Raw genomic sequence first — 19518 nt, 5'->3', positions numbered from 1 at the left:
CGCACACCGCAGCCATGTATTCTCTATACGCTGTAGTGGTTTACGCATTTCAGGGGCCTCTTTTGGTGGTAAAGTAAAAAATGTATAAATGAAGTATACTGGGAAAAATATTTTTAGGTTATTTCTAACACTAACAAAAATTTTAGTTGAACATTTAGGTACACTTTAAAAGGATTCTGTCATCTGGATTTTAACTACTGAGATTTTCACATCACATCAGTCTCCACTATTTAGTTTTTAAATATACTACTCTTACCCCCATCTGTCCTGTCATTTAGGGTAAAAACCTCTTATTAATATGCAAATGACCTCTATAAGCAGCCGAAGGGGATGCTCCTCTGTCCATTGGAGCCCAGCCGTGCCCATTATCTCGGAGCCCAGCACCGCCCCTCTGTTAATTATTCACTCCTCTCTTATTTTATTTTTCCAGTGCGCTGTAATCTTGCGCATGCGCCTTGGTTACACTGGTCCGGGCCTGCACGGTGTCCTGTCAGCAGCTTCACAGATGCGAGCGAAGTGCGCAGACAGCCGGCGCATGCGCGCCTGCTTCTGTGAAGCTGCTGCCAGGACACTGCGCGGGCCTGGACCAGTGTAACCAGGGCACATGCGCGAGATTACAGCACACTGGAAAAAAATAAAATAAGCGAGGAGAGGGGGAAGGGGTCCTTCACACTGCATGCCTGCATTAGGCTTCAGAGTGAGGAGGCGTGTCTCTCAGTAATCCAATCTGATTGGCTGGCAGGGAGCTGCTGGCTACAGCAAGTGTGCATGGGAAGTGAGGGAAAGCAGTTTTAGCCTCAGAGAACTGGCAGAGGAGCCATTTTGAGAAGGCCCTTATATTGTAAATGTTTAAACAGCCGTAACAAAGGGAAAAACTCAAGAAAAACTGTGGCATGTGAAGAAACTAAAGATTGCTTTATGTATAATGCTGCTGCAGAAGTAAAATATGCTAAAATAGATTTTTTGGATGAAAACATGACAGTTACACTTTAACCCTTTGTGACAGAATGGCTCAATATTTTTAATAAAGACCAATTTTTAGCCAAAAATCAGTATAATGCAATCATAAACAAAAATTGCCCACGAAGGTGTACATAGCCTTTAAATACTGCTTTTATAAAGTTTCTTAAAATACAGCGCATCATCTATGCCTGGGGTGTGGCTATGCCATAAATATATAAAAATTCCTAAAAAACAGCTTCACCTTTGTTCGTCTCTTTAGGCTACTTTCACACTTGCGTTTTTACTGGATTGGGCAGAGTTCAGCAAAAACGCTTCCGTTACTGATGATACAACCATCTGCATCCGTTATGAACGAATCCGGTTGTATTATCTTTAACATGGCCAAGATGGATCCGTCATGAACTCCAATGAAAGTCAAAGGGGGACGGATCAGTTTTCTTTTGTGTCAGAGAAAACGGATCCGTCTTCCTCCGCATCCCAGGACAGAAAGCAAACCGCAGCATGCTGCGGTTTGGTCTCCGGTATGAGAACGGAATGCATTTTGGAGCATTCTGCTCTGTTCAGTTACATTTTGTCCCTATTGACAATGAATGGGGACAAAACGGAAGCGTTTTTTTTTTTTTCCGGTATTGAGACCCTATGACAGAGCTCAATACCGGAAAATATTAACGCAAGTGTGAAAGTAGCCTTAGTTATACAGAAGGTAGAGTAAAATCCTGTAGCATCCAGATAGCACAGACACTAGATGTAAGTATAGAGGGCTCTTCGCTTGAGGTCACAAAGAAATCATCACCTTCAGACATATGAGAATAATTGGCTTAGACTACGATGACCTTAAGAGTAAAGGGGTGAAGAGAGTGACCGGTAATAAGATATATGGCGACAATCTCCCAAATCATGAAGATATCACAGAGAAGACGGGAGATTTAGGAGGGCTTTCGTGGATTTGGCGAGCTGTTCTCAGGCACGTGGTTCGGCTCTGTCACAGCCCGATCCATGGGCGTGCGCACAAGGAAGTTCTGCCGTCAAATAACACAACTGGGGGATAGGAGAGGGACCTAAGTGGACATTACTCCACAACTGGCTTTTACAATTGGGTTGACAGGAGCTAGGGATTAGCGCCAAAGAATGAAAAAAGCCAACGGCAGGGAGTCCCCAATCCGATGATATGGCTCCAGAGCTGCAATGAATAGGCTTGTCTGCCCGAGAGGATACAAAAACCTTCCCAGAAGATACAAAGTGCACAAAGCTTAAAGGGGTTTCCAGGACTTAACCTCTCCTGACATGTCTGTTAGGGGGGCATTCGCACGGCCGTATGTATTTTCCGGTCCGGTCCGTGCTGCATCTGTCTTTTTTTCTTTTTCTTTCTATAGATCCATTGTAACAATGCCTATTCGGACAAGAATCGTAGATGTTCTATCTTTTTTGCGGTGCTGAGGAACGCACATACGGACGCGGACAGAATGTGGTGTGCTTGTTGGCATTTACTGCGGCCCCATTGAAATGAACGGGTCCGCATACAAACCGCAAAAAAATCGTGCAATGGGGCCATTTAGTAACTACTTGCTTTCCCCACGTGATACCAATTCTGGAGCGTCTCTCCACACAACGTTGTGCCATTACCGTTATTCCTCACCGACTTACTCACCAGTAGGAATTGATGATTTTACAGAACGCCAGCTCACAGCACATCTTCAGGTTGCTCTGATGCTCGGCGAGCTCGCTAGAAGAACATTTACTGGGATCAACCTCGCAGTTCTCGTCTGACTCATACAGGGCCTTGATAAACTCTCCTGGGAGAGGAAACAGGAGATTTACAGGGTGAGAAATGGAGAGAGAGCGCGAAAGCGAAAAACACCGCAAATATAGCAACGACCTAAAACTGCCAGCAGCACAGCGCACACAATACAGCTGGCACCATGCCACAATGTTTTGTTTGTTTTTGATGACACTCGATACCAATTCGATACCACACATAAACAAAAATAAATACAATAACCCCTGTCGCCAGGCAACATGGGGTTAATGTGTGAGTATTTTTTTGCGCAAAGTATCGATTGCCCATTATGTGAGGAGGTACTTCATGGGCTCACTTACTATTGGGGCTCATTCAGAATCAGATGGCCGTATACTGGTCCGCAAAAATGCGGATCCGTTTTTTTTTGCGGACAGTTCAGCATGTCCGCAAAAAAACGGATTGCATTCAGTTTTTTGGGTGATCCGTAGACTTCAATAGGGACATGTCCTGATTTTCACGGACAAGTATAGGACATGTTTCATTTTTTTGCTGAGCCGTGCAATGGAAGAAAAGGGCCCCACAGAAGTGAATGGGACAGCATCTTATCCGCAAAAAAACGGATCCGTATTTTTGCGGACAGCATACAGCCGTCTGAATGAGCCCTTAATGTGAGGCACGTGGAAGTCTAAAATGATAAAATTATGTGCTTCAAATTAATAGGAACTCCATCAAGTACTTTCTCACATAATGGACAACATGGGGTTAATACGTGGGGGTACATGATGGAGTTAACTTGCTATTTAACGTGAGCCACACAGAAGTCCAAACTGATTAACCGCGTGCCTCATGTTCACAGCAAACATCCCCATCGTGTACCCCACTGTTGCCCATTATGTGAGGAGGTACATGGTGGGGATACTTACTATTAGGGCTCAGTCACACGACCGTATGAATGGTACTGCATCCGTACCGCAATTTTGCGGAGCAGGTGCGGGCCCATTCATTTCAATGGGGCCGCAAAAGATGCGGACAGCACATCATCTGCTGTCCGAATCTGTTGTTCCGTTCCGCAGCCCCGCAAAAAATATAGAGCATGTCCTATTCTTGTCCAATAGGCAAATTGCAGAATTGTCAGACCGCAAAACACGGCGCGGTCGTGTGAATGCGTCCTTAATGGTCAGTGTGAAGTAATAACACAGTGTGCCTTATAGTAATAGTAAATACCCCCATCATGAACCCCACGATGCCCATTACGTGTGGAGGTACATGATGGGGTTACTTACTATTAATGTGAGGCACATGGACGTTCCTTGTAAGAGTACATTCACACGACCGTATAATCTTATCCGCGTCCGATCTGCATTTTGCGGAATAGATGCGGATCCATTCATTCCTATGGGTGAAAAAATGTGCGGACAACATTCAGTATGTTGTTCGCATCTGTGTTTCCACATTTCTCGTCCGTTTGTACTATTATTGACCGCACCGATTGGTCCACAGCCCTATTCAAGTCAATGGATCCGCAAATCGCGGAAGACATACAGAAACCATTCCGTCTGGCATCCGTTTTTTGTGGATCTGTTTCCGTGTAATTGAAGTCCCCGCATTCTGATATGACTATTGCAAAATGTGGACACACAGAACGTAACAGATGCGGAAAAAAATTACGGACACATTATTCCGTTATTTGCTGACCGCAAAATGGAAAAGGATTACACACGGTCGTGTGAAAGTACCCTAATAAAAAGTCCCATTATCCCGATGTTCTTCTATGCTGAAGAAAGCGGAACCCTCTGCTCCGAGGTGCGCACCATTCCCAACCTCAGGCCACTGGGGACGCAATGACCAGCGGCTTCACTTTTTTCCCCACCGCACAGCCGCTGATGAGAACATGGCGTGTGTCGCACTGCGCATGCACCAGGTGCTCTGACAGGAACCAGTATTAAGCTGTGCCATAGCGCAGCTTAGTTTAAAAAACTGGGTAATCCCAATATCGAACCAAACCAGGTATCAGAGTATCGAAGAAGTACTGAGACTGCGATACCCGCTGCAACTCTAGTACAGAAACCTCAGCGCTTACCGAGGGCATCGTGCAGGTACTTCTGACCGACCAACTTCAGATACTCCTCAATGGCTTTAGTGGCGAGTGTATTTTCCCTGAAGATTAGGACATCATGGTCCCCACATCGGTCCACCTCTGACATCACCAGGTCCGTCAGGAAGTCCTAATGAATAAGAAACAATATTTAATTAACTTTGGCGCTTAAATTTGCGGTCACGAATAAGAGAAAATGTTCAGCTTTTTTGTTTCTCTAGTAGAAACAGCGCCTCGCATGCCTACAGGCGATGTCTGGTATTACAGCTCATCCCTATAACTATAAAGAGATGGTGAATATGTTACAGCTTTTCAATTCCTTATCTCCATAGCATTATGATGCTTGTGTATAGTGCAATGGTCACCGTAGACACCATACATGCCGGACTAGGCCTTATGGGATTCACAAAAATATGAAGAGCTGATATGAACAAAAATGACTGAGAAATAATATGGTTTGTGTCAATTTTAAAGAGTAACCCCTAGACATTTCATCAGAGTCTACATCATTCGCACGCCGCTGTCTGCCAAATAGTCGCGATTTACCAGAGAGGTTACAGAAGTGCGGAAAGAGAGGTGACGGATTATCCGGAGGGGGCTACACCTCTACTAGGGTGACACAGAACAGGTCTTCTCTTCCTACATTAGAAAAGCCATGAGAGCTACTACACAACATGCTGAAGGACAGGGACCACAGACAACTGGGGGGCCCCCTCCGACAAAAACCTAACTTCAGAGCCTAAAGCTCGTCACCGAAATTCATTACTACTATCTGTAAATCTTTATTTGGCAGATGTCGAGTTAACAGCAAGTGCGAAGGCTCCAGTGTCTGAGGACAGTAGTAGGAAAACGCTTATACCGTCTCCGTCATGTCACACAACTTTGCAGAAATCAATAGTAAAAATGAACATCATAAACTTTGTAATAGAGTATATCTTATCGGAGGAAAATGTCTTGTTTTCTGGTGCTCAGCTTTTTTTCCACCCCCTTCCTTGCTCTTTTAAACTAACGTTCTCTCTGAATTCTGTGATAAATCTGTCAGCCGCTGAGGGATCAGATTATATCATCCCATAGAAGTCTATGAAAAGAAAGGAGGATCAGTAAGCAGCAGAGAGAGAGAGAGACACACACACACAGAGACATGATTCAGCAGCTAATAGTAAGTGTTCTATGTCACCCCAAGTGGTTTATTCACATATATACAGCTCAGTACTTCTCTGCAATGTCCTATAAGCTGCTTCTAAGTGAAAGAGACAGGAGATTCTGCTTTCAAACTGTGTACTCTATGTGCAGGCATCATTACCGCTAGTCTACCCCCACCAACTTAGGGACAACTGAGAATTATAGATGTACACTGCACAGGGAAAAACTGCTAAAAATGCCAGCTACAAGTGATATAATGGTCAGATATAGCGCTGCCACTCATGTATACACTCGGCAGCTTATTCTGAAAAGTTATCTGGTACGCTTTGGTAAAATGATTGTATTCTATGAAATGCCAATCTATTCTAGAGCATTATATTATTCCTCTGCTATTCCTCCTCAGAATGTACAAATACATCGACATTTGGGTCCCAATCCCTCTTTTCAATAAGAAAACATAAAATCCCGCCGTTTCTGCACTGGACACTAAGCCTAATAATAGGCAACAATTCGTGGTCTGTATAGATCACTTTACTGCAGTTATCTGCTTATCTGTCAATCTAATCCTGCCTGTATTCATATCACCTCTGCGCAAAGATAAGACATGATCTAACATTCACAATAGGCGATATCATAGCTCATCTCCTCCCTCCTGACTTCTGCACAGGGCACAGAGCATGCCCAGAAAACTCTCCCATAGAAGTCACTGAGGTCCCCTCCTGACCATTGTGTCTATGGCCCATGGAGCTGCCGTAAAGCAATTTTCTAACAGCTCAGGCAAGAGGCACAAAAAAATAAAAAATCTGCGATCAAAAAGGATATGTGTTGCTCTCAGTTTTTTTTGGCAGATAAAATTTTTGGTGACACATTCCCTTTAATATGAGCGCTGTTCACATTGTCTGCATGTTCCCAAACTTCTGCTGGGGCTCACATGTTCTAACAAGTGCCTGTAATGAAAGCCATGTGCAAAGACCGCTCGCTGAGCGCTTCCTGATAAGTGGAACGCTCTGACGAAAATTGACAAAAAATTATGCTGAAATTAAATCTTGGGATGCGGCGGAACAATCGGCTTTTTATGTGATGTTTCTATGAGCAATTACCTCCATTCATTGGGTTTGCCGCGGCAATCTTTATGTAAACTACAGGAAAAACAAAAAGGAATTTACTGGTGAGAAACGTTCCCCGACAGCTCGACAATCTGTAATTCAAGCCCTGCAAACCCTTCCAAGTACTCTCAGTGTGTTAACTCAAAGATGTCGACGCAAGTAATCAGGATCATAAAGATGGATCACAAAGGGATTAATCAGTAAAACTTTTATTTATTTATTTTGCCCTTTGTAAACTAACAAAGCATTTAGCAGTATTCAGACTCACAATGGAAAGCTTACGCCTTTGTACTTGATCAGCACCGAAATATTAAAGAACCTTGATCAGCAGGACCAACCCTATTAAACAAGACATACCCCGGATTCAGCTCAGCTTTTTCGGTGCTGGCCCACGCTCCTCGGTGCACTCAACCCCTCATTAATGTAACGAATAAAAGTATGTTTTCAGGAACAGATTTGCACAGGATGGGTATGACTTTATTCAGCAGGATCACCCCTACAAAGCAGTATGCCGTTTAATGCAGTTAGGTGCTCTTTAAAACCTAACTGCAGGCAAAATCTGAAAAATACAGGTGTAGATGCAGTAAACCGAAACCCCCAGTGCCTAATTTATAAGTGTCCGTGTAGCGATGATATCGACAGGGCCAAGTGTGTATATGTACAGGTAGTCAGAAACAGCGCCACTATTGCCCAGTGGTTCTATCTGGTATAGCACAGCCAATGAATGAGAGCAGCACTGTTTCCATAACAAAAAGGGCTCATTTAGACGACCATAGTGTTTGGCAGTCCGCAAATTGCCGATCTGCAAAACACGGAAACCGATCCGTGTGCATTCCGCAATTTGTGGACCGCACTATGAGAGAAATGCCTATTCAACTTGCGGACAAGAAGAGGACTTGCTCTATCTTTTGGGGCCCGATTGAAATTAATGGGTCCTCACCCGTTCCACAAAATTGTGGAACAGATTTGGACCCATTCATGTGGTCATCTGAATGAGCCCCAAGACAAAGCCCTTTAAAAAGGTCTTTCTTAGTAAATAATTGTACTCCTCTGTGTCCCTGCACAGCCTAAATCTGTCACTATTGATCGGGCAACATCATTGGACGCCCCCAACTGATAACACCCTGTTGTCACTCTACTAGGAGGAATAACAGAGGAATGGCACAACAAAGAGTTCTTATAAACAATGCCCAAGGATCGGTATTTTATAAGGGAATACAATTATTTACTAAAGCAGACATGCCAGAAGTGCGGACAGATCAGCGCTTACGGTAAATACAGGCATGTGTGGTCGGCTAACTGGATCCTTAAAGGGGATCGGTCAGCCCCAAAACACCCCCCAAACTAGAGTAAGCGATAGTGTAAGTGGTGCAGAGTCCGACTATGTAAGTTTTTTCTTCATACTCACATGTGTTCGGACGCTGTGCCCCCACAAACCAGCAGTAAAATGCTCCTCTTTGAGTCCTCTCCATTATGTGTGTGAGCTCAGGAGTCCTGTTGTTGGAGCACAGCATCAGAACGCAAGTGAGTATAAAGATAAAAATTACATAACCGGACTCGGCATCACTTACACTATACAGCCCTTACCCTAGTTTTGGGGAGTTTCCAGGAAGACAGATTCCCTTTAAGACTAAGGCTACTTTCAATTTAGCGTTTTCAATTCCGCTATTGAGTTCAGTCATAGGATCTCAATAGCGGAAGAAAACGCTTCAGTTTTGTCCCCATTTATTGTCAACGGGGACAAAACTGAACTGAACGAAACGGAGTGCACCAAAATGCATTATGTTCCGTTCGGTTGCTTCCCCATCGCGGACAGAAAAACGCTGTCCGTAATGGGGTGCGAAGCAAGACGGATCCGCTGGCACACAATGTAAGTCAATGGGGACGGATCCACTTTCTCTGACACAATAGAGTTCATGACAGATCCGTCTTGGCCATGTTACAGATAATACAACCGGATCCGTCATGGCTATAGAAGACATAATACAACCGGATCCGTTCATGACGGATGCATGCGGTTGTGTTATTGTAACGGAAGCGTTTTTTGCAGATCCATGACGAATCCTAAAAAACGCTAGTGTGAAAGTAGCCTAAACTGTACAGAGCCTTTAAGGGGAGGTATAAAGTGATGCATCGCGTGTTATGCTGCAGTGGTTGGTACACTGGGGACATCACCAGCGCAAGGTACAAATATAGCAGTGACTATGGAAACATGGGGCAGGGAGATTATGCTCCGCTATTTGAGAAGTGAATGCTACCGTCTAACAGGGACTCACAGCTTGTGAAATATGCCCTGCAAGAAATACCACCGCTGCCCTTACCTTAGTGCCCTGCCGTACCCCTACTGCTGTGATGGTGAACCTCCGGCACTCCAGCTGTGGTAAAACTACAACTCCCAAGACGCACACTTGTTTGGCTGTTCTCAGAACTCCATAGAAATGAATGGAGCACGCTGGGAGTCGTAGTTTCACCACAGCCGGAGTGCCGGAGGTTAGCCATCACTGCTATCGAGTAGTCACTGACCATTCACCAGTGGATGCTACGCCACGCCAAATGTGGTCTGTTTGATTGTATCTACCAAATGTCCTACTGGGGGTCTCCAGGTCGGCGAAACTGGTCAAAAATGTAGAACAAGAATGAACTCTCACCGCCACACAGTAAAAGAAGAAAGGAAAGACTTGTCTGTAACGGAACAGTTTTGGAGCCATGACCACAACATCACAGACATGAAAGTATCGATATCAAATGGGAATTTCAAATCTCAGAAGGACAGGAGAACCTGGGAATACAAAGTCATGACCACCTTGGACACAATCAGATCTCATGGATTTATGTCCTCCAATATCTCACCGGGATTTTGTGTACAGAGCTGAGGACATGGGTTGCTAGATGGCCGCTAGCACATCCGCAATACCCAGTTCCCATAGCTCTGTGTGCTTTTATTGTGTAAAAAAAACTGATTTAATACATATGCAAATTAACCTGAGATTAGTCCTGTCCCTGACCCATCACACACAGGGCTCATCTCAGGTTAATTAGCATATGTATCAAATCGGTTTTTTTACACAATAAAAGCACACAGAGCTATGGGAACTGGGTATTGCGGATGTGCTAGCGGCCATCTAGCAACCCATGTCCTCAGCTCTATACATCAAATCCCGGTGACAGGTTCCCTTTAAGGAATGTGCCTCTCCAGACCTCTTGGGTTCATCACATTCATGGACTGGATATCTATTGCGGAGTTCACACTTCAGGTATTTCCATCAGTTATTTTGAGCCAAAACCTGGTGCGGGTCAAAAACACAGAACAGGTGCAGACCTTCCCATTAGGAGTAGGCTTCACTACTGGTTTCGGCTCACAATCACTAATAAAAATAAATGACAAAATAACTAAAGTGTGTACTCAGCCTATTACGGGCCCTTTACACGGGCCGACAATTGAACAGATTATCGCTAACCAGTGTTACTAGTAACGTTCGTTGCGATGATCTGGCAGTGTAAATGCACCGCCGACTAACCAATGAACGCGCAAAACCTTTGTTGATTGGGTAATTGGGTCTTTTGAGCAGCACAAAATATCATTGTTTCCCAGCGGCAGATCACGCCGTGTAAACACGCTCTGCTGCCGGGAAACGACGAGACAGTATGGGGAAGAGCGATGGCGTAAGCGATCACTCCTCCCCATACTCCGGAGATCGTTGCATGTAAATGCACCAGTCTCCTCCGCTAGTGATCAGCAGATTGTCGGGAAGGAACGCTTCCTTCCAGACAATCTTCTAGATCGTCGTCCCGTGTAAAGGGACCATTAGAGGAACAACAAAACTTTCACACTCCTTATCTATAATTGCTACAACAATTTACCGCTACAACTGTTGGTTTCCTCCTCCACTCATACAGATCAGCTTAACGTCACTCGTCTCATCTACCTCATTGTTCCTATGTACTATGGCTGTGATGGCTAACCTCCGGCACTCCGGTAAAACTACGACTCCCAAGATGCACACCTCCTTGGCTGTTCTCGGAACTCCATAGAAATTAATGGAGCATGCTGGGAGTTGTAGTTTCAACCCCGGCTGGAGTGCCGGAGGTTAGCCATCACTGTGCTATGGTGTATAAATATGTGAATCTTCAGATACAGTCTTAAAAGCCGCCTAAGGAAGAAGCCCAAACAGCCTCGAAAGCTTCTAATTGTGTTATCTTTTCGGTTAGCCATTTAGGGTACTTTCACACTAGCGTTTTTCTTTTCCGGCGCTGAGTTCCGTCCTAGGGGCTCAATACCGGAAAATAACTGATCAGTTTTATCCTAATGCATTCTGAATGGAGAGTAATCCGTTCAGGATGCATCAGGATGTCTTCAGTTCAGTCTTTTTGACTTTTCAGGACGGAGATAATACCGCAGCATGCCACGGTTGTATCTCCGGCCCAAAAAAACTGAAGACTTGCCTGAATGCCGGATCCGTCATTTTTTTCCATACGAATGTATTAGTGCCGGATCCGGCATTTAAACTGCCGCATTGACGGATCCGGTATTCCGGTCTGCACATGCGCAGACCTTTAAAAATGTAAAAATAAATGACACCGGAAAAACGGATCTGGTATTGCAATGCATTTTTCTGACTAATCAGGCATTTTTCAGACTGATCAGGATCCTGTCAGGATCAGTCAGAAAAAATGACATGCATTTGCATACAGTTTGCCTGATCAGGCAGGAAGTTCAGGCAACGGAACTGCCTGCCTGAATCAAACAACGCAAGTGTGAAAGTACCCTAAAGGAATTAACCGCTGAGGAATCTCAATCTTTTTTATTTTCTATTTACTGGATGAAACAGGGTATAAATAAATTCCAAGTATTGCACTTCACAGGCTTTCAGAGTAATCAATTCATTGATTCCTTGCAGATGGTGAAATGTGGCGCGATAAAGAATAAATGCAAGTCAGCGATATTGTGTGCACTCGGAAATGGTGTCAGGTCTTTAGATCATTTTTTTTTTTTTGGGAGAAATATAGACTCCTTGCCTTCTGTATTCTCCTTTCAGCCTTGCCTGCATAAGGCTCTGGTCACACTAGTTTAAACGGGTTTTCCGAGATTTCGGTATTGATGTCCTAACTTCAGGATAGGTCATCAGTATCTGATGGGTGGACGTCTGACTCCTGGCACCTCCGCCGATCAGCTGTTTGAAGAGGTCGTAGCTCTCCAGGGGGCTTCTTCCTAGGTCAGTGACGTCACATCCATTGGTCTTGTGGTCTAGATGCAGCTCAGTCCCATTCAAGTAAATGAGGCTGTGCTGTAATACCCAGCACAGCCACTATCCAATGGACGGCGCTGTACTTGGTAAGTACGGCAACAAGTACTGATGTGCAGTGATGGCCAGTTTGAAGTGTTCGCCAGCGAACACATGCGGGCTGACATCTTGACTCACCCGTCCGGCGATGCATAGGTAAGCCCTTACCTGTGCCAGTCTGAAACAAATGTGGTCACCGGGAGCAGGCAGTTCCGAGAACAGCCCGATGAAGGCCCCCGGCGGCTGTTCTCGGAACTGCCTGCTCCCGGTGGCCGCATTTGATTTCAGACCGGTTTGCGGCACAGGCAAGGGCTTATCTGTGTATCGCCGGACAGGTGAGTCAAAATGGCAGCCCACACTGCGAACTGGCCATCACTGCTGATGTGGTGAATATGAACATAATTCATCCTCAAAGAAGATGTGACAAGGGGTGAATCGATACATACACGAGGTCAGGATGGCATACAGGCAATCTCCTAACCTAAACCCGCTACAGTCACATTTAACGTAAAGGCACTGAACAGTCCAATGGAATTATGTCAGAGATAAACCCATCTACCATATGCTTCGTCCACCACTACATACTCTCTTGAAATGTCATAAGGTCTCCTAAATAAGTAGAGGCTTCCCAGCAGAGAAGGTAAGATTTGCTCGAAATCAGTGATTCAGCCTCTCTGATGAATCACTTATTTCCGTGCATATCCCCGATCACTGACCAGGGACATATGAGCAGTCCTTGCTGGATGACTAATACTTTTATGAGGGTCACTGAGGCCGAGACCGCTACGAGGGTCACTGCGGGTTGGCACCGTTACGAGGGGTTATGAAGGTCACTGTGACCGACACGGCTACCAGAAGTTATGAAGGTCATTTGTTGGCACTATAATGAGAGGTTATGAAGGTCACTGTGGGGCGGTCCCAGTATGAGGGTCACTGAAGTCTGCACCATTAAAAGGGGCACTGCGTCTGACACCATTATGAGGGTCACTATGGCTGAGGACGGATTTTCTTAGTCCCATGCACCGACTATAGCGCAGACCATCATGATATCTGTCAAGGAAACATGAAATACTATATGATGACCCAATAAAATGGAACTCTTAATGGAACGCAAACCCATTATAGAAAGCATGCTCGTATTACCAATCAATAAACCAAAGGGAGTCACAGACCATGTACACGGATTCCACCAATAACCATCCTCTACGGTAATGGGCCTATGTCTAAGCCTCTCAGCTCCTCAATTTTAATGTTAAAATATCAATGATAAAACTTCCACCAGCTATTTGCACTGTGATCATGGGCCGTCTTGTAAGTGTCCATAGGAATTCGAGGACATTAGAGCAACATCAGCCAAACCCACCAATTTCAGCTGGACCAGCTGGCGGTCTGATGTGTATGGCAGATTCCTGGCTCTTCCTGAAAGATGATGTTGGGAGAACCAAGCATCGGGCATCTTGAATTTTAACACCCCTTTCTAAACACACGAAGGCTTGACCATGGGGAGGGTGTTTGGCCAACTCCAAAAATTTATGATAATCACATATCATTTGCAGACACATCCATCTTACCATCCACATTTTCCACTTGCCTCATAATGGTAAGTGTTAGCATTGGGCATATGCTGTATATTACGATATTTCGTGGTATGCATTTGTTGCAGGATCAATTTGTAATATAAACTGGAGCTGAACAAGTATACCGCCCAAACATATACTATTATATACTATTTTGGCATTTGTTGGCCCAGTGTAGGCTGTTGAAGTTTGGCCAATCTTAAAAAAGTCCATCGCCTGGAGTTTACACGATGGAGTGAGTTGTAGCTGAGAGACCTAAGCAATCAAAGCTGGAGGCCTTTAACCAGTCCCTTCTGTCTGATGACTGGAGATCGGTTGGTACCGCATCCATTCAGAAAGAGCTAGCCGACAGAAAAAGATGACTCCGAGGCCACAGACGGTAAAAATGGTGGAGGCTTTCGGAGAGTTACCAACCAGCCAAAAGCAAACAACTTGGTGGAACTAATGCTTTTATGGAAGGCAGGATAATGATAAATGTCGCTTGTGGATACCGTACCACCTTAGGGCAATTTTGGATGCAGTTGGTTCTGTGGCCATTACTAGATTTCATCAAGGTTGGGATACAGTCCAACAACTGGGCTTGGACATAATGAGGAAGATTTATCAAAACTGGTGAAAGGAAAACTGGCTTATGGTGCAATTACATCTTGCAATGAGCAGCAGATTGTCGGGAAGGAAGCGTTCCGTCGAGACATTCGGCTGCTTGTTCAGTGTGGGTGAAGTGTATTTACATGCAGCAATCACCTCCACAGTACGAGGAGGAGGGATCACTATTGCAATCGTTCGTCCTCATACAGCTGCATTGTTTCTGGGCAGCAGATCGCTGTTTAGACAGGAGGACGACCTGCTGCCCAGAAACAATAATTTAGGTGCCTGCACGAACAACAAGATCAGTCGATGAATGAGTGTTTCGTTCGTTCATCGGGTGATTGGTGGCACATTGGGATGGTCAGATTGTCAGGAACACGTGTTCGATGGAACGTTCATTCCCGATAATATGCCCAATAATTGTAACATCTAAATCCACCTTCCGTTGACCAGAGCAGGCAATCAGAATCCACCTTTCATTTTCCGGGTGCTAGACCACGCCGATCAGATCTAGATGATCCTGAGAATAGGTCATCAATATGGAAAACTGGACTATGCAGAATAAATAAAAAAAACATATACAAGAAAAGGTACGAGGTACAGGACTGGTTCTTGCTTTGTCAGGCTACTTTCACACTTGCGCTTTCCCTGTCATAGGATCTCAATAGCAAGGGGAAACCGCCTCCATTTTGTTCCCATTCATTGTCAATGGGGACAAAACTGAACTGAACAAAACGAAGTGCACCAGATTGCATTCCGTTCCGTTTGGTTGCGCTCCCATCACGGATAGAATAACGCTGCGAGCAGCGTTTTTCTGTCCACGATGTGGCGTTGAGCAAAACGGATCCGTAAGTCAACGGGGACGGATCGATTTTCTCGGACACAGTAGGAAACTGATCCGTCCCCCACTGACTTTCAATGTTGTTCATTACGGATCCATCATTGCTAGGTTAAAGATAATACAAACGGATGCAGACGGTTGTATTATAATAACGGAATCTTTTTGCTGATCCATGACGGATCCAGCAAAAACGCTGGTGTGAAAGTAGCCTTAGAAAGGTTGTCAGCTATGATGTCTGATTTTTACATCCTGGGATAAATGGGGTTCTTCCCGTGATATTGGCATCCTGGCCTCCGTTGCCTCCAATCCCCCAATCGCGAAAGCAACACGTATTTCACCTCCCATGGCAGTTCATCCGCTTTCCCAATTAGGTGTTTGGTTGCTATGGGCCTCTGGGTTATTTATAAAGCTCTCTAATTGGGAAATCACCTCTTTGGATTACATAACGACGTTACGGTGCCTTTGCAAAGCCCATAAGGTGTCCTTGCTAATATAAGCAATTTTATGGCTACGCGGAAATCAGCTCGATCAGTAAAGTTGGTCGTTTAATAAAAGTTGCAGCCTGTGTGTCACTGGAGAGCGCGGGACGCTCCAGAGCCGAGATCTCCACTGGTTACTGAGCCGGAACATAACAGATCTGACATCAGTACAAAGCCCTTCCCAAGACTGCAATTCTTTCCACGCATTACCGTCCGCCCTGTCTCCAAACGTGAGGTCTCGGTCTTTTAAATACCGCAAAAAGCATCATTTATCCGGGGAGGCTTTATAGAAATCTGGAGATGGGAAACATCCATCTAACCGAGGAGAGGAGCCTTTACAGTAATAAAGTCTTTAACACGTTCCCAACCTCATGGCATCAAACTTTCCGAATGGCTTAGAAACACTGCACACTGGCTAAAGAGGATAGGAGTTGTAGTAAAACAATGATGGTACTTATGTACAATTCATTTAATCCAATTTTTTTTCTAATCCCTTTTCTATTGAAGGGGAGGCGTTAGGGTAGACGGCCATTTTTCAAATGAAGGTGCATTGGCCTTAGGCCTCCTGCACACGAACGTGTGCGCTCCGTGGTCGTGCTGCAGACCTCAAATTGCGGGCCGCAATGCACGAACACCGTCCGTGGGGCAGCCGCAGCGGATCGCGGACCCGTTCACTTTAATGGGTCCGCGATCCGGCTGTTCCGCAAAAAGATGGAACATGTTTTATCTTTTTTGCGGAACTCTTTTTTGCGCACTCCGTAGTGCTTCCGTAGGGTTCCATTCCGTGCTTCCGTCCCGCACCATTCTGCATTTCCGGATTTGCAGACCCATTGAAGTGAATGGGTCCGCATCCGTGATGCGGAATGCCCACGGAACGGCGCCCGTGTATTGCGGATCCGCAATACGGCAACAGGGGGCACACGTTAGTGTGCAGGAGGCCTTAGTCGGGCTTCTGAAGTCCTGTCAACATCTGTCATGTCAGGAAGAAAGTCATATATTTTTCCTGCCATGCTTGGACATATTGGGTCCTCTACAGTGGGGGCCACTGAAACCTAAAAGGCTTATCCATACCCTATAATGACCCCCCCCCAATGCCCAGGCCCCTTGTATGGATTATACTTACCTGCTCCACGGCACACGTGTCACTCCGGATTCCTGCATGGCTGCCACTGCATCCCCCCATTGCGCGGACGGGGGTGCTGCCAATAGCAGGCTGCCACAGGGATGTGCCTCCCTAGCATGGCAGGTGACGCAAGGGTCGAAGGCCCGCTATTGGCTGTTCCCTCCGTCACGGTGTCCATGCAGGGATCTGGAGCGACACGGGTGCTGGGAAGCAGGTAAGTATAATGCATACGAGAGACCTGGGCATGACGTGGGTCATCGTAGTGATTAGATAACCCCTTTAAAGGGGTGTTCTAGTTAGAACTATTGATCCCCTATCCACAGTGTCAATTCATTTGTAATGAGCCTGTCAGAGATTGCTGCCGTCCCCATAAAGAAAGAATGGAGCTGCATGCTTGACCTGCTACTCCATTCAGACGGGGGAACCGGACGCCCTTTCTCATGATCAGTGGGAACCCCAGCAGTGGGACCCTCACTAACAAGCGATAATTTGTTCTAAATGGAATAGTGTCCCTTTAACTCTCCGCTTTGACTCACAGACGGATGTCTTGAGTGGTAGACCCTCACCCACCCTAACAGGGCATAGTGAGACAACCCCTTGCAGCAGTGATCACCATCTTCTGACTCTCCAGCTGCTGCTACAACTCCCATTAAGCTCATCTCCACAGACTGTCAGAGCATGATGGGGGTTGCAGTTCTGCAACAGCTGGAAAGCCACCGTTTGGGAAACATTTCCTCACTGCATAAAGATTTCTATGAAAGCTCATTACCCAGAAATTAAGGAACACAAATAATCAGAATATTTTTACAGATACACCGAATTCAAGACCCTAAGGATATATTCACACACGGCAGATTTGTCACAGAAATTTCTGCGAACGTCCTATCACCTGAATGTGAGCTTGAAGAAATCCATGTACTTGCTGCCATACCAACCCCATTCACATGAATGGAGCGGGTTTTTAATCTGCTGCATGAGAATATCCCTTTAAAGCTGAACGCTGCCGTTCCTTACACGCTTCCTGCTTTCATAGTTGATGGTTTGAAGTCCACACTGTCCCGGTCCTGGTTGCATCATGCACATTTAGCCAAAGCAAGGTATTCCCTATGGGCCAGAACAGAAAACAACGCCACATACAGCTGCGCTACTGAAGGCTCCGTGTACCTTGAGCAAAATAATAATAATAAAAAAAAACTAAAAAAATAAAAAACATTCCTTGTGTGGTCCCAAGAGGAGCCTGGACAACATGGAATTACTGAAGCCTAAATGCCAGAGCAGCAATCTTCACGTACAACTTGTGAACATACAGTAAGCTCAAAAAGTTCAAGCTTTTCGGAAACATTGATTTGCATTTCCTTCCTTTTTACGATTTTACGCACAGGATGATCACACAAAGCTTAGGAACCAAACCTGGTCAAATATAACACAAGGCTAAAATACACAGGTGTATATACCGGCATAGACATATTTGTTGCCCAACTAGTTGGTGACCATAACCAAGACCTATGGTTCAGAAGCAGTCGCAAAACTAGGTTGGGGACGACTTCTGTAAGCGTACGATCCTTACCTTGGCTCTTCCCGTGCTCTGCAGAATATGCACCAGCGCACACGCCATCTCCTCCTTATTCCGGACGCTGATCACTGGCTCCAGCACAGAGCACAGCATGGTGTAGTTGACCGTGATAAATTCCGCAAACTCCTTGTACTGCTCCATAGGCAGAATGGTGATGGTCTGATAGCGGGACTTGATACGGATAGAGGGTCCCGGCGTTTTGCCTTTGTTTATGGTAGGTGTGCTTACAGGGTACCACTTCTCCACAAACTGTCTGCCAGTCACGCTGGCCATAGGAATGTTCACCAACCCGACATAATTGTTCTTATCCTTCTTCTTTTTCTTCTCTACGTCCTTGTAGATGTGCACGGTGATATTGTGCAGAGGGGGCAAACCGTAGAACTCAAAGTGCTCTCCCCAAAAGATGTTATCTGCTTTCGTCTTGCTCGTGGTGCGTGCAAAGAGTGTATCATCCAGGCAAAGCTCACAAAAATACTTCTTTTTGGGGGCCAAGTCCTTGGCCTCAATAATCCACAGACGCAATACATTATCTGCCCGCCGGCAATTGTCCTGGAGGTGCAAGAATAGGTTAGAACATGTCCGGAAATTATTATTTACTCATTGATTATTTTATTCCTACCTTCCTACATTCCTGCAAGTTTTTAGGTGGCTGTCCATCGATAATCCCTGTCCATATGCGTAAGAGCAAAGTTGGCTGAATTTCCCAATTTCAGAGGGACCAGCTGACTATCTGATGTGTCCGAGATTGGATTTCAGAAATTTCAATAATCCGCCGCACTCACCGGCAGTTGGTGAAAAATTGTGACTTATTCACTCAGACAGCCAGATTACAGCGAAGTTTTGACCTTGGTTGGTCTTTATCAAGCTTGATAAAGACCAACCAAGGTCGAAACGCCGTTGTAATCTGGCTGTCTGAGTGAATAAATCACAATTTTTCACAAACTACCGGCGAGTGCTGCGGATTATTGAAATTTCTGGAAGAGTCGGGACCCCCAGCCAGGATCCCCATC

At 45.4% G+C, this 19518-nt stretch overlaps 1 protein-coding gene across 9 annotated transcripts in view; it reads right to left on the bottom strand.

The window, feature by feature from the left end:
* The window catches only part of RASAL2 (RAS protein activator like 2), a 281186-nt gene that overhangs the window by 26941 nt on the left and 234727 nt on the right, over positions 1 to 19518 (bottom strand). For all 9 annotated transcript variants that reach the window (XM_044300543.1, XM_044300544.1, XM_044300545.1 and 6 more), the window contains 3 exons: positions 18503 to 19057; positions 4782 to 4926; positions 2612 to 2756 (listed from right to left, as the gene is read on the bottom strand). In XM_044300543.1, the coding sequence (XP_044156478.1) occupies positions 2612 to 2756; positions 4782 to 4926; positions 18503 to 19057 (845 nt within the window). The remainder of the gene's footprint in view (positions 1 to 2611; positions 2757 to 4781; positions 4927 to 18502; positions 19058 to 19518) is intronic.

This window comes from Bufo gargarizans, chromosome 7 (genome assembly GCF_014858855.1).
Source record: "Bufo gargarizans isolate SCDJY-AF-19 chromosome 7, ASM1485885v1, whole genome shotgun sequence".
Taxonomy (NCBI): domain Eukaryota; kingdom Metazoa; phylum Chordata; class Amphibia; order Anura; family Bufonidae; genus Bufo; species Bufo gargarizans.
This window is presented reverse-complemented; position numbering and strand designations above follow the sequence as displayed.